General features: G+C 40.5%; 1 protein-coding gene across 2 annotated transcripts in view; it reads left to right on the top strand.

The window, feature by feature from the left end:
- rev1 (REV1 DNA directed polymerase) overlaps positions 1-24626 on the top strand; it is a 115460-nt gene extending 90834 nt beyond the window's left edge. Inside the window, exons 22-23 of one of the 2 annotated variants that reach the window (XM_048533281.2) lie at positions 11139-11241; positions 24273-24626. In XM_048533281.2, coding sequence (XP_048389238.1) covers positions 11139-11241; positions 24273-24384 — 215 coding nt within the window. In that variant the 3' untranslated portion in view covers positions 24385-24626. The remainder of the gene's footprint in view (positions 1-11138; positions 11242-24272) is intronic. The other variant, XM_048533283.2, reaches the window with a different exon arrangement.
- Positions 24627-25509: the final 883 nt, after the last annotated feature.

The following is a 25509-nucleotide window of genomic DNA, read 5'->3' as shown; positions in this document are numbered from 1 at the left end:
TGGAGACAGGGAGCATAGCCTGTGATGGAGAATGCAAATGATGTCAGTCTTCCAAATATTTAAGTTGAGGAAATTGTCTGTTGCATTACCACTGAATGTTAGGGAAGCCTTTTGGTAGTTTAGAGATAGTTGAAGGAGATAGTTTTGAGAGACAACTCAGTGTCATCAGCCCATGTATAGAATTCTTTATGTTGTTGAATGTCCTCTAGGGACATCATTCAGACGAGCGCTGGAAATTGTCCAAACATAAAGTCTTGGGGACCCCTGGCGTTATGTCGCAGGCGTGGGAAGCAAAGCCATTTTTATCCGTGGTTGGTTACATCCCATAAATTCGCATTTCGTTCTTCACCTTTCATTGCCTAGTGAGGGTGCCTGATTTTTCCACCACCTTGTCTAACGATTCTTATTTATATACATATATATTCGGAGAGAGGTAGGCACTCAACTTCTTAATCCCACTCCACCGTTTAAAAATCATTGCTTCTGACTGTGCCACATTCTTGCCTAACCCCAACAGCCTTTAACCACTTAACTACCAAGAATCTGTCTCTGTCTTTAAAACAAAATCATAGATTCTGCTTTCATCACATTTTTGAGAAACAGTTCCAAACACTCAGGATTCTCTGAGAAAAATAGCCTCCTCATCAACGCCACAAATTAACAACATCTTATTTTTAAACAGGGATTCCTAGCTCTACATTCGCTCCAGGAGGAAATCTCTTTCAACACTGCCTTGAAAGATCTTGTCAGCATTGTAGATGTTTCAATGAAGTTGTGTTCCACTTTTCTTAACTCTATTAGTTGCAAGCCTTGCTGCTCCTCATAAAACAACCTGCCTGTTCGAGGTATGTTAGGCAGCTTGTCTGAACTGCTTTGAAGGTACTTACATCTCCCCTTAAGTAAGGAGATCAGTGCAGTACACAGCACTCCAGATGTAGTCTCATGTACCTTTCTTTAACAATATAAAAAATATATAACATATACAAAAATCAAGACGGTAGCCAGGGAAAGCATTGGCCCACATAAGGACAAAGGAGGGAATGTATGTGTGGAGCCAGAAGAGGTAGATGAGGTCATAAATAAATACTTTGTGTCAGTATTCACCAAAGAGAAGGAATTGGTAGTGGATGATCTCGGGGAAGGGAATGTCGAAAGGAAGAGGAGATGTGTGTCTTACAAGGTAGTAAGGTAGATACGTCCCCAGGTCCTGATGGGATCTATCCCAGAATATTGAGGGAGGCAAGACAACAAATTGCTGCAACATTGTCAGGCATCTTTGTATCCTCTTTAGCCACAAGTGAGGTCCCAGAGGACTAGAATAGCCAGTATTGTCCTGTTGTTAAAGAAGGGTAGCAGGGATAATTCTGTAAATTTCAGGTCTGTGCGTATGATGTAGGTGGTAGCGAAATTATTGGAAAAGAATCTCAGGCATGACATCTATACGTAATTAGAAGGAAATGTACTTATTAGCGATAGCCTGGTTTTGTGCGAGAAGATCGTGCCTCACTAACTTAATGGAGTTTCTTGAGGTGATAAAGATGATTGAGGGAAAAGTGGTTGATGTTGTCTGCATAGACTTCACTAGAGCCGTTGAGAAGATCCCTCATGGCAGACTAGTGCAAAAACTTAAGTCGCATGTTATCAGCAGTTGGCACAGAACTGGCTTAGTCGTAGGAGACAAGAGGGTTGCGATGGAAGGATGCTTTTCAGAATGGAGGATTTTGACTAATGGTGTTCCACAAGGATCAATGCTGGGACCCGTGCTGTTCATGGTTTGTATAAATGATTTGGAGGAAAATGTGACTGGTCTAATTAGTGAGGTTGTAGATGATACAAAGATTGGTGAAGTTGCAGACAGTGAGGAGGATTGTCAGAGGATAAAACAGGATGTGGATCCGTTGGAGGCATGGGCAGAAAAATGACAGATGGCGTTTAATCCAGACAAAATGTGAGATGATGCATTTTGGAAGGTCAAGTACAGATGGAAATTATATGGTGAATGGCAGAACCCTTAGGAGTACTGATATGCAGAAGAATCTGGGTGTGCAGGTCCACAAATCACTGAAGGTGGCAGTGCAGGTAGATAAGTTAGTCAAAACGGCTTATGGTATGTTTGCCTTCATTGGAAGGGGCATTGAGTGTAAGGATAGACAAGTTATGCTGCAGTCTTATAGAATTTTAGTTAGGCCACACATTTGGAATATTACACTACCGAAAGGATGTAGTTTTAGAGAGGGTACCGAAAAGGTTTACCTGGATGTTGCCTGATATGGGGGATTTTAGCTATGAAGTAAGGTTTGCAAGACTGAGATAACAAGTTGTAGAGCTGGATGAACACAGCAGGCCAAGCAGCATCAGAGGAGCAGGAACGCTGATGTTTCGGACCGGAAACATCAGCCTTCCTGCTCCTCTGATGCTGCTTGGCCTGCTGTGTTCATACAGCTCTACACCTTGTTATCCCAGATTCTCTAGCATCTGCAGTTCCTACTAACTTTACTAAAGAAAAATACAGCACAGGGTTTGTTTTCACTGGAATGCAGGAGGTTGAGGGGCAACCTATTTGAAGTTTGTAAGATTGTGAATGGCGCAGATAGAGTGGAAAGTATGAGTCTTTTTCCCAGGGTGGAAGTGTCAATTACTAGAGAATACAGGCGAGTTTAAATGAGATGCGCGAGGCACATTTTTCACATAAAGGGCGGTGAGTGCCTGGAGCCTGGTACCAAAGGAGATAATGGAAACAGACACAGCAGCAGCTTTCAAGAAACACCTGGACAAACACATGAATAGGAAGGGTGTAGAGGGATACAAGTCATGTGTGTGAAGAGAGTTTCAATATGGACGCGCAAAATGTGGTGGCACAAGCTTGGAAGGCCGAAGGGCCTGTTCCTGTGCTGTATTTTTCTTTAACTGAAGTGTAACCTCACTATTTCTGTATTCACTTGCTCTTCTGATAAACTAGTATATTCTGTTACGTTTCCTAATTACTTGCATGGACTAAGACACCCATATCTCTCACCATATGTCTCAATCTTTCACCATTCTGGGAATTTTTTGTCTGTTCTTTCAGCCAAAGTGGACTGTTTTGTATTTTCCTTCATTATCCTCCATTTCCCACATCTTTACCCACTCATTTCAACTAATATGCCTTTGTCTCCACTTCACAACCAACTTTTCTACTATCTTTACGTCATTGGCAAATTTACTAAACATACTTTTGGTCCATTCGAATGAATTATGAAAAGCTGAGGCTTCATTACTTTGACTGTTACGCACCACCTATTACATCCTACCAAACAGGGAAGTGCCTTTTTTTGCCTAATCTCTGCTTCCTGTTTAGTTACAACAGTATTTTGTTTTTGGTGGTGTAATGAAGAGATTGGGTGGGAGTGCTGGAAGGATTCCCAATCTGATTATCAGACTGTTAAACTGTATCATGAATGACCCATCCATGGTCAATAAGTGGGGATTTGAGCCCGAGAGCTATGAGCTTAAGATGTTACCGCTGTGCCTTTAGCCCAAGAAACTACTCTGGCAAGTTTAGAAATGACTTGCTGTGTGTATCCAAAAATGACTCTTAAGATTAAGGTTTCGTGTAGCTTGTCTGAACTGGACTTGCAATAGCTTCATCATAGTTCTACCACTTGTACAGCTGTAGGTGGAAAGGCAGGTTCTCAGAATAAAGAGTGCAAATTTAAGGCTGAGATGGGAGCAATTTCTTCTTTGAGAGGATTTTGGCTTTGGAACTCCTTACCACAGAAAACTCTGGGGGCAGAGTCCTTGTGCATATTTAAGTCTGAAATAGATTGATTCCCATACAGATTAAGAATCTGTAGTTACAGGGAACCAGCCTTAAATTTGCACCCTTATATTGAGAACCTGGCCTGTGACCCTAGTCTCTCCGAAGGGGTCGAAACCACCTCTGAACATTTACCCTGTAAATCCTTTAAGAACCCTACATGTTTCAATGAGATCACCTCTCATTTTTCTAAATGCCAGTGAATTGAATCCCAACTTGTTTAGCTTTTGTTCACAAGACAGTCTCTCCACACCTTCAGTGAAAAGGTTTCTTTCCTTTAAATAAGGGAACCAAACTGGCACAAAAATTGGGGAATGTTCTATCATTGTGATCCTATTCAATAGTGGAGCAGAGTTGAGGAGCCAAATGACCTGCCCTGTTCCATATCCTATATTTTATGGTTTGTAGGACAGTCTTGAAAAACTAAGTATCTGAGGTTAGCTGAAGGGCCAGAAGTTCTTGAATGTGTTGTAATCTTGAACAAGAGCTTTATGATCTGTGCCCATTCCATGCATACTCCATGAATACATACAGATGGCAGCAGTAAGATGAATGAAATGATCATCAATGGTTCAGTTCATGCACCTCCCAAGCCTATCCAATTCAGGAGAGATTTGCATATTGGAACCTAAAGTATCTTCAGTAGATTTTGTATCACAAAGAATGTGACATCTCCCTATCCTTATGTTCTGTCACAGGGCTCTGCTACAAATGCCTTACCAGATGCTGCTTAGTGACTGGCACTGCTTTGATTTTGAGGTCACCACATGTGCTGGTAATGGACTTCTCTACCTATCAGTTGACCATTTTAAAGATTATTCAGCAGTTCTGAAGCAGTGCAGAATTAAAACGTAGATCCACTGATGTCTGGATTGGTGTTCTCATCAGCATGGAGTGGTGTGAGCTGGCTGTTTAGGACAGTTATTCCTTGCTGTTCCTTTGCTTTTTGTGATTTACATCAACTATTGCACTATTCTGAAATTCGGTTTCTGAACCGCTGAGTTAATGCTTTGCGAGTTTGAAATAAACTTCAAGCTGTGAAGTGATGAGTTACTTTAATTCAGTGACAGCCTGCTGAGTTGCCCGTGGCAAACAAAAGAAAGATAAGGGGAGCCTTTGATAGACTGTGAACTTTTTATTTTTCCAGAAAATGCAATCAGCGGAATAAGTGCAAGGAAATGTGCTGTAGCACCAGTGAATGAGGAGAAAAGAGCAGGAAGCTTGTGTAAACACTAAACTGAGCCAGGTTCTCTACATCTAATCCATGGTCCCTTGATGGATCTTCCAATGAGGATGTCCTTGGATTACCCACAAACATAGTAAAAGGGTGGAAGCTGGAAGACCTCCATCCATATGGATGTTTTACTTCTGATCATGATGTCTTCTGTACTTAGTTGAAGGAGTGAGAAGCTGGAATTGCGAAGAAGACATATCAAGATAACCATGTAACAGCATGTAGAACATCATGGAGTTGATTTTATAAACAGGTAGCACACTGTAGGAATGCGTGTAAAGGAGGGCACTGCATTTAGTATACAGGGTAAGGTTTAGGGCTAAGAAATATATCTTGCTGGATTATGGTAAGTGTGTAAAATGCCGTACACTCAATAAAGAGGAGGGAGCTGTAGTTTCAATGTATGTCATCACAAAGTATTAATATTGTGACTTTCTTTCTGCCTGGCCCTTTTAACCTAATTGGGCCTGAAAAATTCTTGTCAGAACCAGATTTTCTGGACAGTGCAGGAAAAAGTTTTCAGGCCTATGGCAAAGAGGTAGAGTTGTTGTTCCTTTAGAATAAACTACGCAGTTCTGTGCTGTATGATTCAATGTGAATTAAAAGAACCCATGAAGTTTACCTGTGTATAGAAAAACTTGCAGGATCCAAGGAGACCATTTTCATTTATTTGCTTGCTGCCATAATTTGACATTCAAAGTGCATTGTTAATAATTGATAAAAGATTTTGAACAAGTTCCCTGGGGATGGATGGATCCAGACTATTTGGCCAGTCATTGTTCCTCTTCATTTCCTCTTCCTCCGTTTTTGAGCAGGGATGTAATTATTTGCTAACTACAAATCTACTGAGACACAGGGAATTTTGGAACATAGCCAGCATATCCACTATCTCTGCAGCTACTCATTTTATAACTTTAGGCTGTAGGCCTCAGCAGCTTGAACATTTATAAGCTTTCTGTACCTTGAGTATTTCCCGTATTTATTCACTGCTTAAATTAACCACCTTGAGTTTCTCACTGTTAGTGGCCCCTTTGTTGTCCTCTCTCTCAGTTGCATTATTTGTTGTTCTTCTATGAAAATAAACACGAAATATTTGTTCACTTCAGCCATTTCCTCATTCCCCATAATGATATCTCCTGCTTTTGTCTTTTTGCATGTTTGTAAATGCTGTTATAACCTGTATCCCGGATTAATTTAGTCTCGGACGTTAGATTGGCCTCCTTGAGAGTGAACCCGTGGAATGTGACCGGCCAGGATGAAGTCCCGGCCATGCGTTCTGATCCTGTGTGGATCAGGTGGTGAGAATATTCGAAGACATATTTAACTCCATCTGCTTCAAGAAGACCACCTTTATTCCGGTGCCAAAGAAAAATCATGCACTGTTCCTCAATGACTATCTCATGGTGGCTCTGACCTCCTTAATAATGAAGCGTTTTAAGAGGTTAGTCATGGCTCACATCAACTCCAGTCTACCAAATTATCTTGATCCTTTTAGTTCACGTCCTGGCACAACAGGTCCACAGCACGTGCCTCTTCCCTAACCCTGCACTCATCTGTGGAAAATCTGGATAGCAAGGATACCCACATCAGGCTCCTATTTATTGATTACAGCTCCAACTTGAACACCGTATAATTCTAAACTCATTCATCTATAAACTCTGAGACCTGGATCCTTGACTTCCTGACCTACAGATTGCAATCAGTGAGAATAGGTGATAACACCTCCACCATAATCCTTAACGCAGGTGCCCCACCTACTTATCCCCCTATTGTATTCCTCATTTACCCATAACAGTGTGGCCAGCATCTGCCCCAACGCCATTGACAAGTTTGCTGATGACACCCACCATTGTAGGTCAGAACTCAAACATCGACAAGACCACCTACAGGAAAGAGATTGAGTGCTTAGTGGCCTGGTGCAAGGATGACAATCTCTCCATCAGCGTCAGAAAAACAGAAGAGTTGGTCATTGACTTCAGGAAGAGGGTGCGCCCGTCTGCATCAATGGTACAGAGGTGAAAATGGTCGAGAGCATTAAGTTCCTGGGAGTAGAGATCAGCAACAATCTGTTCTGGCCCACTCATGTCAACGCAATGGTCAAGAAAACACAACAACATCTGTATTTCATGAGGCAGCTAAGGAAATTTGGCCTCCCCACAAGGACACTCAAATTTTTATAGATGCACAATAGAAAGCATCCTATTAGCATGCATCACAACATAGTATGGCGACTGCCCTTCTCAAGACCTCAACAAACTATAAAGAGTCATGAACCCACTCCATCATGCAAACCAACCTAATTACAGTCAAAGGCCCCTCCAACCCTGATTATACTCTTTTCCACCCTCTTCAGTCAGGCAGAAGATATAAAAGCTTAAAACGTGTATGAATAGATTTAGGAACAGCTTCTTCCCTGCTGTTATCAGACTTTTGAATGGACCTGTCAGTTGTTAATTTTGATCTGTCTCTGCACCTCTGCAACTGTAACACTGTATTCTACACTCTATTCTGCTCCCCTGTTGCACTTTGTACGGTGCGATCTGCCTGTACAGTACACAAGCACTTTTCATGTTATCTCGGTACATGACGACAATAAATCAATCAATCAATCATTTTATTTTTCCCTCTTTATCAATTTTTGTTGGTGTCTAAAATACTCCCAGTCCTCAGGCCTACACTTCTTTAGTCACCATGCTACAATTTACTACTTCTAATCTATTACTTTCCTTAACTTTCTTAAGTCACAGGTAAAATCTTCTTCACTGAAGTTTTGTTTTGTCGGTTGAATGTTTTCTTTGTTTATGTAATATTACTTTTAGTTCATTTACAGTCTGTCAGTCCTTATCACTACAGTATCTTTAGCTCACTTTTTAGATTGAAGCAATGGTTGGCCAGAGACATGTCAATGTTGGTTAAGTTCAGATGTGTTCTGCAGGGATACTAAATTTAACATCTGTGCTTGCTAAGGGAAGAGCACTGACCTTGGGAAATTCCAATGGTTGCCCTATTCAGGCTGACTCTTTGGTTGCCTTGTCAGCCATTGGGTTTTTCTGTGAAAGTTTGCTGCCTGCCTTAGTATGTGTCTTCACTTTACCAATGTGCAATGAGGCCTGACTGGATTTGAGTGTCTGCCATAAAGTAATCTATGGTGATTAGCGTATTTTTTTCCCAATGGATGTTTTTGAAATTATTTACTGGTGTAATGAGATTAGCAGCATAGGCATTATCTGAGTATTAACAAGCTTTTAGGACTTATCCTGAAAAGTTATCAATAAAGCAGTTAGTTTTATACTAATGTTGAACTGAAGTGCATTTAAATAGGCTGGCATTGTGGGGAGTACAGACGGCACTTCCATTTATGTTCCAAACTATTGGATGTTTCCATCATGATGAAAGGAAAGACCATTAACGTATGTATTTAAATAACTCGCACTAGCAAGCAACTAAGCACCTTGAACTCCATTAACTCGCTGTGTGATTATGAAAAGACCATAGTGACACAAGGTATGAACCATTCCTGTTCTACAATAACAGCTTGATTACATTTCGCACTACAAGGGTTTATCATCACTGACTACTCCATTCCACTGTATTGAGTAGTATTAGGATGCTGGTAGCACTTCTCCAGGTGTAACTCATCGCAATTATGATTATGGTAGCAAGAAACTTCGTAGTTTAAATGATCCATGTTTGCTATAAGTGACAGCAAAGATCAGAGCTGCATGCATATTTATCTTTTGCTATGTAATCCATGAGTTTGGTGACTTATTAAAATAAGAAGGGTTTTTTCCTAGCATTCCGTAATTTCTGTTATACTCAGCTTTTCTGTTTGCAATGTGTTGTGATCTGCATTACTTCCTAATTCCCCGACCATTCGACTCTAACAACAGCGGCTGCTGATTTAATATCTAGCTGCTGTCAGTAATTCAGCTCACTCTGTTAGTGACCGTAATGTCTATTTTAAAAAAAATTCTCCAGAGATTGTTACAGAAGAGATTTACACTACTGCAACTGGAGAACTTGAATATAGAATCTGCAGCATTGGCATTTTTTGAACAGGAGCACAGAATAGTAACACTGATGATACAAAATTCTAGATGGTGTTAATACGTACTCGACAACACAATGGGTAATCCTGTTTCCAACCAGCACCCTGATTATTGAAACATAATGTAGTGAAATAAACAACTTCGTTATAATTATTTTGGTAAAATTAAATCTAATGAGTTATGTGTACTTTAGAGTTTAATATACTTTCAAAAACACCCAATTTCACAATTCATATATTGCAGGACTATAACTTTTGGTCTTGAGATTGAAGTATTTAAAAGGAAGATAGCAAAACCTCTGAAGAAAGATTGATAAACAGACATATAATTGCCATTCAGAGGGTGGTCTATGTTTACTGAAATGGGCTAGAGTTAGAAGTATGAATACAATAAATAATTGGCCCGCTCTTAGTTTAGGAACAGAAATAGACAAATCTGGTAAGATTACAGTTAACACTTTAGAGAGAGAAGTTATTTTTCCAGGTACTGCGAATCAAAGCAAGGAAAACTAGTGAACATGCGAAGATCTAAGAGTTTGTTTGGGAAATAAAGTTAGTTGTAATCTGTGTCTGGGACATTCCCAGGTGTGAAGACGTGTACCCTTTTGTTTTGGATTATCTGTGACTTGTCACACGCAATGGACAGTGTCTCTGAAGTTTGCACAGCTTGGAAACAGCTAGAAAGAGAGCTGACAGACCACTACGCAACAAATCAATTAAGCCCGTACTCGAGCTAGTGTGTCTACAGACATGAGGTGCTTGAGGAGAGTTACAGGGTCACCTGACCACATTATCTCCTCCTCCTTGGATCAAATATCTAAGTTATGGCTTATGTTGGTTTGGTTCCAGGAGAAATGAAGGAACCTTCAAAATTCCCAGAAAGTATCTGGGAACTCTTGAATCGAAATAACAGTAAAACAAATTCAAAGAACATGTCTTTGCTAAATATAGCTATGTGTTGTTTAATTCATGTACGATAAACATTTTTGTTTAAAACCTGAGAACTTGTGACAATTTCTTTCACATTAATGGAAGTTCAAATTTTTTTTGAGTTAATACTCCTAATTGAAATCATAGCATGCTTTAGAGCAATTATGTACCATCGTTATATGTAATTGGTCATATTTTCAAGGTGTGAGAGAGCAACAGATCCGTGGTTATGTTTTATAAAGAGTGCACAATGAAAGAATTTAATGTGAAATCACCTAACAGGGCATCGATCTATTTAAAGTGTGTAAGTTGTGATAGTTAAAGCAAATTCAAATTCTGCCAGTTTTCAAAAAATTAGGATTAGAAAGAGTAACTGATATAAATTTGATAACTCTTCATAATTCAGATTTTCGTGAAGCAGAGTAATTTATACTTCCTTTCTGTTGAAATTATCATTGTTGACAATCACCATGGAGAGACTGAAGTCTCCTGCCTTCATCAATGACTTTAAACAATTTATTTGCTGTCCACTCGCCCTTCCTATTCTGTGTATCAAATTGATTTTCATCAGCCTTGCTCTTTTGATATCTCCCAAATCATGGAATTCGGTGTAATATTGAAAAAAGACAAAACTGTACTTGACGTTCATTGCATCACCCATTTTCGGTTACACCAGTTTCTACAGAAGTTCTGTACTACCATTGTCAAATGGAAAAGAAAACAGGATCCAGCCACTAAGGTTGTGTATGTGAGTGACTAGTCATGCCTTACTCACTGCAATTGTATCAGTATAGCTGACGATGGGTTGGCAATGCCACTGAATTGCAATGTTTGAAATGACCCAAGCTGAACCACCATATAGTACAACTTTAGATACTCAGATGGATTTGAATTATTTGGTTGTTAGACTTGTCATTTAATACAGATTTGGAACCAATTGCAAGCTACTCATTTTGGTTAATTTGTTTTTAAAGTAGCAGCTAGAATTACTGTAGGCATGGGATAGGCAGTATTTTCAAGAATAGAATACGATGACATGTACAGGACATTTTTTTTAAAAAAACTGCAATTGATGTTAATGAACTTCTTAGGATTTTATTTCTAATGCAGTAACATTTGTTTTTGTTCAGAGCCAGTGGAAGAGGACATTTTGCAGGTTGTAAAGTATTGCACTGATCTCATTGAAGAAAAAGACCTGGAAAAGTTAGACCTGGTGATTAAGTACATGAAAAGGTAACACATTTATCTCTCAAAACATGTGTTATGTTTTATGATTTCTAGATTGACACTTATAAAACAATTTCCTTTTTGTTGGACTGAATTTAAGAATAATCTTCTTCTCTTTGCAAAATACTTCATAATCAATGTCATAGTGTTCTTAATTTTTGTACATTCTAGGCCAAACATTAATCTTGGTTGTTGAATATGGATGAATACGAGTTTAGATTTTATAATTCCTCAAGTTACCAGCTTTGAATTTATTCTGGCCCTGGAATTAAAAATATTTTTATGTTTAATGGATTTCTTCAATAATAAATTAATTCATTCACATCCATATATATATTCACATCACGAGAATAAGCGCAGGTTATTTATTGAGAAAATTTAAACGGTACAGATGTTTAAGACTTTCAATTTTGTTTTGTGGCCTTGTGTTTGCTTTACTGAAGGATATCAAAATGGAAAAAATTTCTATTTTAGGGTTTCATTGTCTTCTTCGAGCACTCAGAACAATAAGATACAGTTAGATGCAAAGTCAGATCTCTTATTCCAGAAAATGACTGAGGATGAATCTTGAGAAGCCATTGCAGTTTAGTAATATATTTTCCTAAGGTGGTCATTCATTGACAAAAGGAGAAAAACATCAAATTATTCCATAAAAATGAATTACTCCAGTTAAGGAAACGTTTAGGAGTCAGTGAACGTTGTATCAGTAGTTTCAGGACAGTGTTGGAGAATGACTTGTAAAGGTTAAAAGTAAGAAAAATCAATTGGTGGAGAGTTGACTTTAATGGGGCATGAACAGAACTGAGCAGGATTGATGGGAATAAAAGGTTGGTGAGAAAAACAGCCAAACAATGCTGCCAACATCATGGGTTGAAGGGCCTGTTCCTGTGTTGTACTGTTCTATGTTCAAAGAGTCAATGGTTTGGATACAGTTGATGTATCTACCCTCCAATGCAAAAAGAAAGATCAACTAATCCAGAGTCTTTGGATGACAAAGGAGGTAGGAATGACCTTTAATTCGGTAGTCCAAATTTAGTCCAAAGATGTGAAGGTTAGGTGGATTGGCCATGCATAATTGCCCATAGTGTCCAGGAATATGCAGGTTAGGTGGATTAACCATGGGAAATATGGGATTATGGAGATAGGATAGTGGACTGGGTCAAGGTGGGATACTCTTCAGAGGTTTGGTGTGACTTGATGGACTGAATAGTATACCTCCACACTGTAGGGATTCTGTGTTTCCATGATTAGAAAGAAAGTCTTATGAGAGGCGTAATTGAGAATTAGCGTCAATGAAGATGTAGGTGGAAGGTGAAAAAGCAAATCAGAAAACCAAAGTGGAACTATAAGTAAAGACTGACAGCTAACAGAAAGGGGAATTCCAAAGTTTTCGTTGGGCATTTAAACAGTAAGTAACTGATTAAAGGAAGAGTAGGGCCGATTAGAGACAAAAAAGGGGATTTACACCTGGAGGCAGAGGACATGGCTGAGGTGTTAAATGAACAAAACAAATTGCTGGAGAATCTCAGCAGGCCTGGTAGCAACTGTGTGAAGAACGCAAACTTAAAAGTTTTCAGTCATGTGACTTTATCAGGACGGTTAAATTAATACTTTGCTGCCTCTATACAGAGGAGGATGCTGCCTCAGCAATAGTGACAGAGAAGATAACTCTCTTACTGTAAATGTTCAAAATCATTAAGGAAGAAATCTTGGATAGATTGTTGGCATAGTTTTGTTGACAAGGCACCAGGACTGAATGAGGTGCATTCAAGAATTATGAAGGAAGTGAGAGTAGAAATTGCAAGAGCAATGGTCCTAATCTTTCAAGCTTCCGTGGACTCTGAGGAGGTGCCAGAAGACTGGAGAATTGCACACATTGTGGCTTTGATTAAGAAAGTTTGGAATGATAATCCCACCAATTATAGACCAGTTAGTTTAACTTCAGTGGTGGGAAACTTCTATATAAAAGAAATTTATTCGGGGTGGAACTGGTAGTCACAACTTGATCAGGAAGAGTCTACACGGACTTCTAGAGAGGAAATCGTGTTTAACAAACTTGCTGGAGTTTTTTGAAGAGGGACGTGACAATAGTATGGCTTTAAGAGGTGTATTTTGTCCTTTTTTATTAAAATGTAGAGACGTTGAGATAGAGGTACGGAGTGGTCTGCTCAAAGCCAATAAACAGCTTATGAGGCCATGGGGTTTTTCTTCAAAGTTGGAGTAATAGAAGCAGCCTGAATAGGTGGGGTCAAACTCCCACAGACCCAAGATGTTTAGATTTGTCTTTCTGCACTGTTTATGTCTTGAAGTTAGATCTGGAAGTTCTTATTCCTCTCTTGTTACTGCACAAGGTGGGGTTCTCTACCTGCTGCTAGGATTGCATGTGAGATAATCTATTTTACTGAATTTGTGTTTGCCAAGGGTGTGTTGAGATGTTACTATTTTGGAACAGTTAATTAGTGTAGTTAATATATGTATTATTTTAAGCATTTCAGTGGAGCTACATTTAAGCTAATTCTTTTTATTTTGTCTGTATTTTAATTGGTGGAAAACAATGTGTTTTGCTTAAAGTTGAGTGGTTTGATCAATCAAAATTGCATCTGGAACACAATGCCTTAGACTTACCTTACATTTGGCATAAGATAAAGCCAGGGTCTAGGTTGTCTTCATATATTTTGAGGTGGTTTGGTCTGGTCCATAATAAATTGGGGGCTGTTGTTTGTATCAGAGTCTGTACTGTCAGTTTGGACTTAGGATTATTGGACTCAAATGCAATGAGTGGTGAGTATGGTTTTTTTTAATTTCAGGTATTACATTTGGTGGGTTTAAATAGGGTGTGCCTTGTGTAATAATGGCTCTTTGGTCAATAAGAGTTTCCTGGGGGTGGATGAAGTCACTTTGAGAGTTTTGTGGAATGTGAGCAAGGCAAAGTGTTTGGAATTGGCGGACAACTTGGGTGAGGGTAACTTTTATTTGTGCAAAAAGGCATGGTAATTGCAGCAATGGTTCAACATTTACAATTGCGGGAAATACCATCAAAATCATTGGAAATGGCTAAACTTCAGTTGCAACTGAAGCTGCTTGAACATGAACAGAAAATTAAACAGTTCGAATTACGAATAAAAGCGTAAAGAGAGACTTGCTCTAGCAGAGGTAAAAGAAAAGGAAATAGCTGCGGCAGGACAAAAGTAAAGGCAATGAAGGGCCTAGCAGAAGAGAAGAAGAAAGAGAGAGTTTTTGAACTTGAGGTTGGAACTGAAAACTCAAAGTTAACTTAAAATGACAGAGATAGAGGTGAAAGATAGGAGTAGTGATGAGGACAGTCATGGAGCGCAATCTCATCGTAGCTGAGGACCTGATGGAGATCTGTTTAAATATGTCCAAGCATTACCTAAGTTCGACCAGAAGGATACAGAAGCTTTTTTCATTTCATTTGAGGAAGTGGCTAAACAAATGAAATGGTCAGTAACCATGTGGGTATTTTTGATTCAAAAAGAGCTGGTAAGTAGAGCTGTAAGGTATGTGGGGGAGTATGCTGAGGTAAAGAAAGCCATCCATAAGTGCATGTGAGCTAGTATCAGAGGCCTGTAGACAATGTTTTAGGAATCTAACGAGAGCCTGGTCAAACATACACAAAGTTTGAAAGGATCAAACAAAGTAATTTTGGTAGGTGGATAAGGGTGCTGAAAATTTCATAGAGCTGTATAGAATGGAGTATTTTTAAGGAGTTCAAACATTCACCACCTGAAGTAATGAGTACTAGTGGAAGATCAGAGAGTTAATACTGTAAAATTAGTAATGGAAATAGCAGACAATTTAGTTGGTTCATAAATCAAAGTTTAGCTTCTGGCACCAATTTCAATCTGTGAGGGATAGAAATTGGGAAGAAGAGAAATTCTCAGGTGGTAAGGGAAATGGAGATCTCATTGTAGATTGTAAAGATAATTTGCCACAGGGTAAAAGGGAAACCCATGAGGGGTAAAAGGGAAACCCATGAGGGGTAAAGAGAAGTGAAATAGCTCCAATATTTTCACTAATAAAGTAGGCCACATGAAGTTGCAGTGTTGGTGCTTTAGAAAAAGTACTGGAGAAGACGTGGGAAAACAGGGTAACCACTGAGTTTTGTTGAAGTGGATAAGGAAAGCACAGTGGAGGCTAAAAAGCTGCACCAGAATATAAAACCTGCTTCGAGGTTTGGTTGAGAAGAAAGTGCCAGATCTCTCTAAAGAATTTACTTGTGTGGATAAGGCTTATTCACATTTGCTAGGATTAGGAAGTAAAGAAATTACGACTTCTAAAAAGTGCAGGAGCAAGTCAATCTTTTGATGAAAGATGAGGGGCTGTGTGATTCAGAAGTAGTATTGCCAAAAAAAAGTGGTAAAATGTAGAATTCGTGGTGAGAAGAGTAGTGTTCCATCATATAGTGTGAGGTTGGAGAGTCCGGTGAAATGTGGTGAAGTTGTGGTAGGAGTATTACAGAAATTCTCCTTTCCAGGAATGCAGCTTATCTTTTTGGAATGATATAGCTTGATCACCAGTGGGAGTGATGCCAACTGTGGTTGAAAAAGCCATCGGAAAATCAGACAACCAAGGTTTTACAGGAAGTATATCCTAGGATTTTTCTTGATATGTCATAACAATGTCGCAAAACCAAAAAACAGGAGAAGAAATCAAAGAATAAAGATAAGGAAATTGAACTTTAATTATCAGAAATCATGTTTGATCAAATGGTTTAGAAAAACGAAACAAAAATAGGTGGAGGACAGTGGATATTTTTAGTTTAGAGAAATTAACTGAATTATAACAAAGATGAAAAACTAAAGCAGTTGTATCAAAAAGCATAAACAGAAGAAGAATCTGAGTGTATCCCAGTATGCTGCTGTCTTAAAAGTGAAGTCACATATTCAGGAGGATTAAAAATGTTCAGAGGGTTAATCAAGTTGTATTACCAGTGCGTTACGGAAAGAATGTTTTGCAGGTAGCACGTGAATTGCCAATAGGAGGTCACTTGGGAGTAAGGAAAAATCGAGCCAAAATACTAAAACATTTGTTTTGGCCTGGACTGCACAAGGATGTGGTTGATTTTTGCCAGACATATTACATGACATGAAGACAGTGATAAAATCAACACACTTAATACCTATTTCTGCATTTGAGGAAACTTTTACAAGAGTCTTAGTTGATTACGTAGGACCCCTACCTGAAACAAAAGGTGGGAATCAGTATTTGTTGACCATAACAGATATATCTACTAGATTTCCAGAGGTCATTCCTTACGCAGTATTGCAGTTAAAAGGGTTGTGAAAGGGTTACTCAAATTTTTCACTAGATATGGAGTACCCACAGAATTGCAGTAAGATCAAGGGTCAAATTTCACATCAAAATTCTTCAAAGAATGTATGGATAGCTTAAATAAAACAATTTGAGTCCACTGCGTACCATCCAGTGGCACAGGGAGCATTAGAATGTTGGCATCTAACTTTAAAGACCACGTTGACAGCTTATAGTCACGACTGACCAGAGCATTAGAATAAAGCAATTCCATTTGTAGTTTTTGCAATTAGGGTTTCCTCCACTTGGCTTTGGGGACTGCTTTGCAGAACACCTACGTTCGGTTCGCACTAAACAATTGCACTTCCCAGTCATGAACCATTTCAGCTCCCCATCCCATTCCTCAGACAGCATGTCCACCTTGGGCCTCCTGCAGTGCCACAACGATGCCATCTGAATGTTGCAGGAACAGCACCTCCTATTCTGCTTGGGAACCCTGCAACCCAATTGTACCAATGTGGACTTCACAAGCTTCAAAATCTCTCTTCCCCTTCCCGCATCCCAAAACCAGCCCACCTTGTCCCTGCCCTTCCTCCCACCTCAAGCCCCACCCCCATCTCCTACGTACCAGCTCCATCCCGCCCCCTCGACCTGTCCATCCTCCCTGGACCAACCCATCTCCTCTCTAACTCCCCACCTACACTCACTTTTACCAGCTCCACCCCCCCCCCACCTTTCACCTGTCTGTCTCCCCTCCACCTATCTTCTCCTCTATCCATCTTCAATCCACCACCGCCTCTCTCCCTGTTTATTTCAGAATCCCCTTTGCCTCCTCCATTTCCGAAGAAGGGTCGAGGCCTGAAATGTCAGCTTTCCTGCTCCTCTGATGCTGCTTGGCCTGCAGTGTTCACCCAGCTCTACACCTTGCTATCTCTGCTTCAGGCTTGGAGTTTCGTTTTACTGCAGAGGAATGAAGAGCGCCTTCCTTTTTGGAAGCCTGATGGCTTCTACCCAAATATTGACATCCAAAAGCTGCTTGGTTACCTAGGAATTAGCATATAGTGTTGGCAGGCAGAACACCTTTGTTGTCAACAATCGGTTACCATACCAGAAACTAATCAGCTACTTGTCGCCAGCTCAGTCTATCTTTGTATATACTCTCTGGGTCCAGCCTTCCTATATTTTTTGCTTTTCTGCTTGAACAATCAGCAATGAAAATAGCACTTATATTTAGTATCATTAGTTATACATAATTAATACATATTATATAATTATGATTAGTATAATTAGGTTGTTTGTTTTTGAAAAGCGTATTAAACTCTTCAATGTCCCTGGTTTTCAAAACAGTCCTTTTCTCATTTCTGTTTCCAATCAAAGATACAGAAAAACAACAAAAAAAGCAGTCTTCTCGTACCTCTATCTGCATAAGATAAATCTGTTTTGAAAATGTTTCCTCACAAGATTTGCGAGATTCAAACAATAATACACAAGACTTGCATTCATTCATCCTTCTTCGTACTTATCTCAAACCTTTAACTTACTCAGATATTTTACAGCCGAGATAATACATCGGCAGTGAGATTCTTTTCCAGTAAAGTGAATTTGTGAACAGTGTTTACATTGAATCTTTCAACAAAAGATTCCAATTGAATAAGCTGTTTGATCAGTGTGAATTAGTAATTCCTTGTTACCAGGTCAGATATACACTTCAACATGTTGAAGAGCCAATAACAATGCCAAATGCTCCTTTTCCACATAAGAATACTACTTCTAACTCTGATTTAATTTCTTGGAGACTCCTCTAGTCCAGACTCTCCTCCTGCATTGCACAGTGTTCAGTGTGATTTACAACTCCTCAGATACGGAAGCAGTACATGTTCAAAAGCAGCAAGACCTGGACAATGATAATGGGAACTGCAGATGCTGGAGAATCCAAGATAATAAAATGTGAGGCTGGATGAACACAGCAGGCCCAGCAGCATCTCAGGAGCACAAAAGCTGACGTTTCGGGCCTAGACCCTTCTTCAGAGAGGGGGATGGGGTGAGGGTACTGGAATAAATAGGGAGAGAGGGGGAGGTGGACCGAAGATGGAGAGAAAAGAAGATAGGTGGAGAGGAGAGTATAGGTGGGGAGGTAGGGAGGGGACAGGTCAAGGAGGTGGGATGAGGTTAGTAGGTAGGAGATGGAGGTGCGGCTTGGGGTTGGAGGAAGGGATGGGTGAGAGGAAGAACAGGTTAGGGAGGCAGAGACAGGTTGGACTGGTTTTGGGATGCAGTGGGTGGAGGGGAAGAGCTGGGCTGGTTGTGTGGTGCAGTGGGGGGAGGCGACAAACTGGGCAGGTTTTGGGATGCGGTGGGGGAAGGGGAGATTTTGAAGCTGGTGAAGTCCACATTGATACCATTGGGCTGCAGGGTTCCCAAGCAGAATATGAGTTGCTGTTCCTGCAACCTTCGAGTGGCATCATTGTGGCACTGCAGGAGGCCCATGATGGACATGTCATCTAAAGAATGGGAGGGGGAGTGGAAATGGTTTGCAACTGGGAGGTGCAGTTGTTTATTGCAAACCGAGCGGAGGTGTTCTGCAAAGCGGTCCCCAAGCATCCGCTTGGTTTCCCCAGTGTCGAGGAAGCCACACTGGGTACAGCGGATGCAGTATACCACATTGGCAGATGTGCAGGTGAACCTCTGCTTAATATGGAAAGTCATCTTGGGGCCAGGGATAGGGGTGAGGGAGGAGGTGTGGGGGTAAGTGTAGCATTTCCTGCAGTTTCAGGGGAAGGTGCCGGGTGTGGTGGGGTTGGGTTGGAGGGCAGTGTAGAGCGAACAAGGGAGTCACGGAGAGAGTGGTCTCTCCGGAAAGCAGACAGGGGTGGGGATGGAAAAATGTCTTGGGTGGTGGGGTCGGATTGTAGATGGCGGAAGTGTCGGAGGATTATAGACCTGGACAATATGCAGGTTTGGTGTCTCAAGTAACATTTGTACCACACAAGTGCCAAGCAATTACCATATCCAACAAGGGATAATCTAACCATCTCCCATTGACATTCAATAGCAATTCCATCACTGAACCCTGCGCTTCAAGGTTCCGCATAGTACACTGATTAGTAAAGTTAGATCGTACAGGATTCAGGGAGAGCTTGCAAATTGCATACAAAATTAGCTTCATGGTAGGAGACTGAGAGTAGTGGTGGAGTCTTTTTTGAACTCGGGTCCTGTGACAAACGATGTTCTGCAGGGATTGGTGCTGGGTCTGCTGCTGTTATTTATGTGAGCAATTTGGATGAGGAATAGTTAGTAAGTTTGAAGGTGACACCAAAATTGGTGATATAGTGAAGAATGTTATCTAAGATTGCAAGAGGATCTGGATCAATAGGCCAATGGGCTCAGGTGAAGCAGATGGAGTTTAATTTGAATAAATGCAAGGTGTTGCAATTGGTAAGATAAACAAGGGTAGTACTTATGCCATCAAACATAGGACCCTGGGTAGTGTTGTCGAAAAGAGAGAGACCCGGGGGTTCAGGTACAATTATTCAATGAAAGTTACATCACAGGTAGACAGGATTATTAAGAAGGCATTTAGCATGTTTGCCTTCATTGCACAGAGCATTTAGTATAGGAGTTGGGATGCCATTTTGTAGTTGTATAGGACATTGGTAAGTCTACCTTTGGAGTACTGTTTGGAGACAGTTCTGGTCACCCTTCTATAGGAACGATATTATTAAATTGGAGACGGTTCAAAAAATACTTACAAGGATGTTGCCAGGACTAGAGAATTTGAGTTGTAAGGAGAGGCTCGATAGGCCAGGACTACTTTCGCTAGAGTCTAGGAGGTAGAGGAGTGATCTTGTAGAGGTTTATAAAATCATGAGGGGCATAGATAAGGTGAATGACAAAGGTCTTTTCTCTCTGGTAGTGGAGTTCAAAACCTGAGGACATATTTTTAAGGCGAGAGGAAAAAGGTCTAAAAGGGACCTGAGGGACCACCTTTTCATACACAGGGTGGTTCACACGTGGAATGAACTGCTGGAGGAAGTTGTAAATGCAGGTACAGTTTGCAACATTTAAAAAAATGTTTGGATAGGTAGTTGAATAGGAAAGGTTCAGAGGGAAATGAGGCAAACAAAGTTTGGGACTAAGTTAGTTTAGGAAACTTGATCAGCATGGACAATCTGTTTCCACACTATATGACTCAAAGTTAACATTCACCAAAATTGAACTGGACTAGCAAAATAAATACTGTGGCTATAACAGCAGGTCAGAGGCCAGCACCTGATCCCTGTGGCACACCACTAGTCTCAGACTTACAGATCAAAAAGCACCCGTCTACCACCACCATCTTTCTCCTGCCTTCAAGCCAATTTTGTATCCAGTTCTCAATCTCTTCCTGGATTCTATATGATCTAACCTTACTCACTAGTCGACCATGCAGAACATTATCAAGCGCTTTGCTGAAGCCCCCATAGGCAACGCTTACTGCTCTGCCTTCATCAGTCTTTTTTGTCACCGCTTCAAGGAATCTCAATCACTTTAGTGAGATCCAACCTCCCACGCACAAAGCCATACTATTATCTAATTTTTAGTCTATAAGTATTGTTGTCTTCCTTGAGAGCGTCTTTAAACTTGTTCTTGTTGTACTTCAGTCATCTTCAAAGAATGGGTTTTAATTTCAGCATCCACTGTATTTCGCTTTTATTATTAGATCTGTCTGATGGTTAATGGCTCAAACCTTGTCTCTGTTCCCATATTGTTAAGGATTCCTTATGCTCTGCCCTTATTTCCATTTTGTTCATTTACTTCTGTTCCTTCACATCAATGACCATATCCACTCATCTAATATTTTCCTGATTATTTTAATTTAGATTTGTTAAATTCATTCAAATCAAATGCCCTTTTCATGCACAAGAATAATTCACCACATTTTGACTTTATTTCTTTACTTAGCAGAGCTATTACAAATTCATACATAATTGATAGCATACCATTTTTCTTGTCTTTGGTGGCTTTAAACGTAGTCCATTGACCTGAAACTTAACTAAACCAACCATATACTTATCTGTGGACACTGCAGCAGGGCAGCCACTGGGAGTTCTGTGGGGAGTAACTCTCATCCCAAGAAAGAAAGATAACATGGCACAAGAAAATACTTGTTACAATGCATGAGGCCCCTCGCTTTCTACAAAGTGGCGAATGCTTCCTCTGAACTTGTCCCTTTTTAATTTCAGATTATGCAGGCTGTAATCTTAATTCCTGATCCAGATCATCATGCTCTTATAGTTTAATGTTCTGGTTTTGTATAATTAGCTTTGGGCCTTCACTATGGCTTCTTAACAGACGAAAACGGATTTTGGTGAAATCTGACAAAGGTTTTTGGAATTCTTGACTTCGGAGAAAGAACTCTAGCAATATAACTTTCTCACTGCCTTGGGTAGTTGAGCCACTGATACCAGATGTTCTATTATGTTGTAATTTCAATATTGAAAATACTCTAGGTGCATCACAATCCCATAATAATAAGGAATATCAGACAGATTTGGTCCTCTATGGACTGTTAACTGTTTATCATTGCAAAGTATTGTAATTTCAGAAAAAACAGTCAATATCATAGAGCTTTCTTTGATTCATTTTCATGTCAAATTCTGTTTCTTAGAATCAATTGCTGCTACCAATGATAGTGCTGTCCTGTTTCCTAAGTGGAAAAAACAGAAATTTCAGACTTGTCTTTGTCCTCGTATTTTAAGGACAGCAACTCCACCCCCCCGCCTCCCCAAGCCCCGGCTTCAGTGTTCAAAAACACTCTCAGCTGCATAGCTTGCATTTCCCAAACCTCTGCCCTCATACCCTCTCCTGCAACAATCCTCTTCCGCAGGCCCGACCAGTCCCCCTCCACTGACACCTTATCCGTTTAACCAAACCTGTCCTTACCCTTATCTTCTCCTTCAACTCCTCCCACTTCTTACAGACTAAGGGAGTGGCCATGGGAGCCCGCATGGGCCCAGGCTATACCTGCCTCTTTGTCGAATACATGAACAGTCCCTCTTCCGCAGCTACACTGGCAGTATCCCCCCACCTTTTCTTCTGCTACATCGATGACTGTATCAGCACCGCCTTGTGCTCCCATGAGGAGCCTGAGCTCCATCAACTTTACAAACACTTTTTACCCCAACCTCAAGCTCACCTGGACCGTATCTGACACCTCTCTTTCCTTCCTGGAATCCTCTGTCTCCATCTCTGATGACCACCTCAGAACCGACATCTATTTCAAGTCCACTGACTCCCACAGCCAACTACACCCACCTCCTGTCACACACCTTCGTGCAAGTATGCAATCACCTACTCTGAATTCCTCTAACTCCGCTGCATCTGCTCCCAAGATGAGGTGTTCCACTCCCAAATATCCCAGATGTCCTCATATTTCAAGGACTGCAACTTTCTCCACTTCACTGGTCAAAAACGCTCTCGACTGCATTTCTTGCGTTTCCTGCACCTCTGCCCTCACACCCCCTCCCCACAACAAAAACTAAGACAGGATTCCCCCTTGTCCTCATGTATCACCCTCCTAACCTCCGAATTCAATGCATCATTCTCTGCCACTTACGCCACCTGTAATCTGACCCCACAACCAAGGATATATTTCCCTCCGCACCCCATGTGCCTTCCGTAGGGACCGCTGTCTCCATGACTCCCTCATCCACTCCACACTCCCCACTAGCCCCACCAACCCCTCACCTCCATCCCAGGCCCCAAAAAAACCTTCCACATCAGACAGATGTTCACCTACACATCTGCTAATGTGGTCTGTTGCATCTGCTACTCCCTTTGAGGCCTCCTGTACATCAGTGAGACCAAGCAGAGGCTTGGAGACCACGTTGTAGAGCACTTAGGCTCTGTTCCCAACAAATGACAACACCTTCCAGTCGCGAACCATATCAGCTCCCCTTCCCACTCCCTGAACAACATGTCCATCCTGGGCCACCTCCAGTCACAATGATGCTACCCGGAAACTGCCTCGGGAGCCTACAACCCAATGGTCTCAATGTGATCTTCACCAGTTTCAAACTCTCCCCACCTCCGGCCTCATACCCTGACCAACCTTCCCTCTCAGCCCTGACTCCTTGACATGTCCGTCTTCTCTCCCACCCATCTGCTCCTTCCATCTCACTGACCAATCCCCACCGCTGCCTACCTGCACTCACCTATTACCATCCCAGCTGCCTTCCCCAGCCCCACCCCATCTCTCTGTACTTATTTCAGAGCTCCCTTCCCCCACCCCGATTTCTGAAGAAGGGTCACAATCCAAAACTTCAGCTTTCCTGCTCCTCTGATGCTGCTTGGCCTGCTGTGTTATCGATTCAAACTAACCTGGTTTTGATCTTGAATTTGTTCAAATATTCACCTCTCTTCAGTATTAAGGATATTTAGGGTGTCAGGAAGCATTTAAACATTAGAAAAATTAACATTTTGGCTTCAGGTCCACCTATGAAACATCAGTTTTTCACTCAGCAAATAATTTCAGTGGGGTGTTATTTTTTGTTTATTTAATTTGCTAGCCTTAATATGCACTCGGAAAAGATGTTGGTAGTTTTTTAGATAATATTTTACACCCTGATTTGTTGTAGCTTCAGCAATTGTCTATTTTATGCTGTAATGTGTAATATATAGTATATATGGTATTCAGTTGCTGTTTACCACAGAGTAATACCAGTAGATTTATGCTTAGTTTTTCAAAACAACATTCTGAGAGTGATGTGTATGCTATTTCCTGACAGGCTAATCCAGCAGTCAGCAGACTCCCTGTGGAACATGGCTTTTGATTTCATTCTTGACAATGTTCAAGTTGTGATGCAGCAAATCTATGGAAGCACGTTAAAATTTACATGAAAGGACAACGCTAGTGAAATTTTTAAAATCTAATACACTGGAGCCTGGAGCTCCCATCTTGTGCCATAAATCCTTTGTGAAGCTCTTAAAATTTGCATGGTAGTAACACATTGTGTTTTTATGAAAACATTTCTGATATTGAAAAAACATTTTGTAGGTTTTTTTCTTGGCAAAAAAATTGTGTGCCAAATTCTTGTTGGAGTTGCATGTAAATAATTGTGTTGTAAAAAGTATCATGTATGTAGAATACATTGTATTTAAAAAAAAATTGTTGTTTATAAAGTTTGTTTTTTTTAGTGTTTACTTCTATTTAATAAAAAATGTTTGTTGTGAATTTATTACATAGCTCTCATCTAATTTTTTTGAATGTAGGAAATTAAAAAGACATTGGCCCAAATGTTCCCATCTCCAGATTGTCAGAGACCAGATGGACCATGAAATGTGTGCGTCAGGACCTCTTGGAAAGTGGACTGCACATTAACTGGCTGGCATGTTTAAACTTTTGGTGTGCAATTTGCTGGTGTCTGGAACCCTCTGACAAAGTCCCTTTATGGAGTTAGAGTGTGGTGGTTTCCAACTTGTTTACCATGATTATAGTTAATTAGGAAACATTTGAAGAATTAAAATCTGCCGTAACTTATGGTTTACAATAAAACTGACACTCACCTCTCTAACCACCACCAACCTAACCCCTAACCTGATATGATTACTCAACTCTAACTTAGCTGCCACCCTAAGCTTTCTCTTGGCACCATGCCCATTTATATTCTCTCAGTAACATCACAAATTGGGACCTTTAAACAGTTTGCTTACTGGAATATGAAATCTATCATTTATGGAAGCTAAAAAAAGTGTTGACGTGCTTTCTGTGCTGATTCACTGTAATGCTGCCTCTGTGGTTTGCTAGATTGCAGCTGTTGTGATGGATCCTGCATCAGATGTCCAGCTGGAAAATTCCTGATAAGGAACATTTTGTTTAATCTCTGTTAACTGTGATACCAAGGATGATGATCCAGGCCACAATAGATTGGCATTTCAAATACAAACTGATGATAATATCACTGCCAGATCTATTCTCAGTTAAATTAGTTAATTTGATTACTGGCTAAATCCTGTGTTCTCAGA

The sequence above is a fragment of the Stegostoma tigrinum genome, chromosome 6 (assembly GCF_030684315.1).
Source record: "Stegostoma tigrinum isolate sSteTig4 chromosome 6, sSteTig4.hap1, whole genome shotgun sequence".
Classification (NCBI taxonomy): domain Eukaryota; kingdom Metazoa; phylum Chordata; class Chondrichthyes; order Orectolobiformes; family Stegostomatidae; genus Stegostoma; species Stegostoma tigrinum.
The sequence above is the reverse complement of the archived record's forward strand: the minus strand, read 5'-3'. Positions and strand labels throughout refer to the sequence as shown.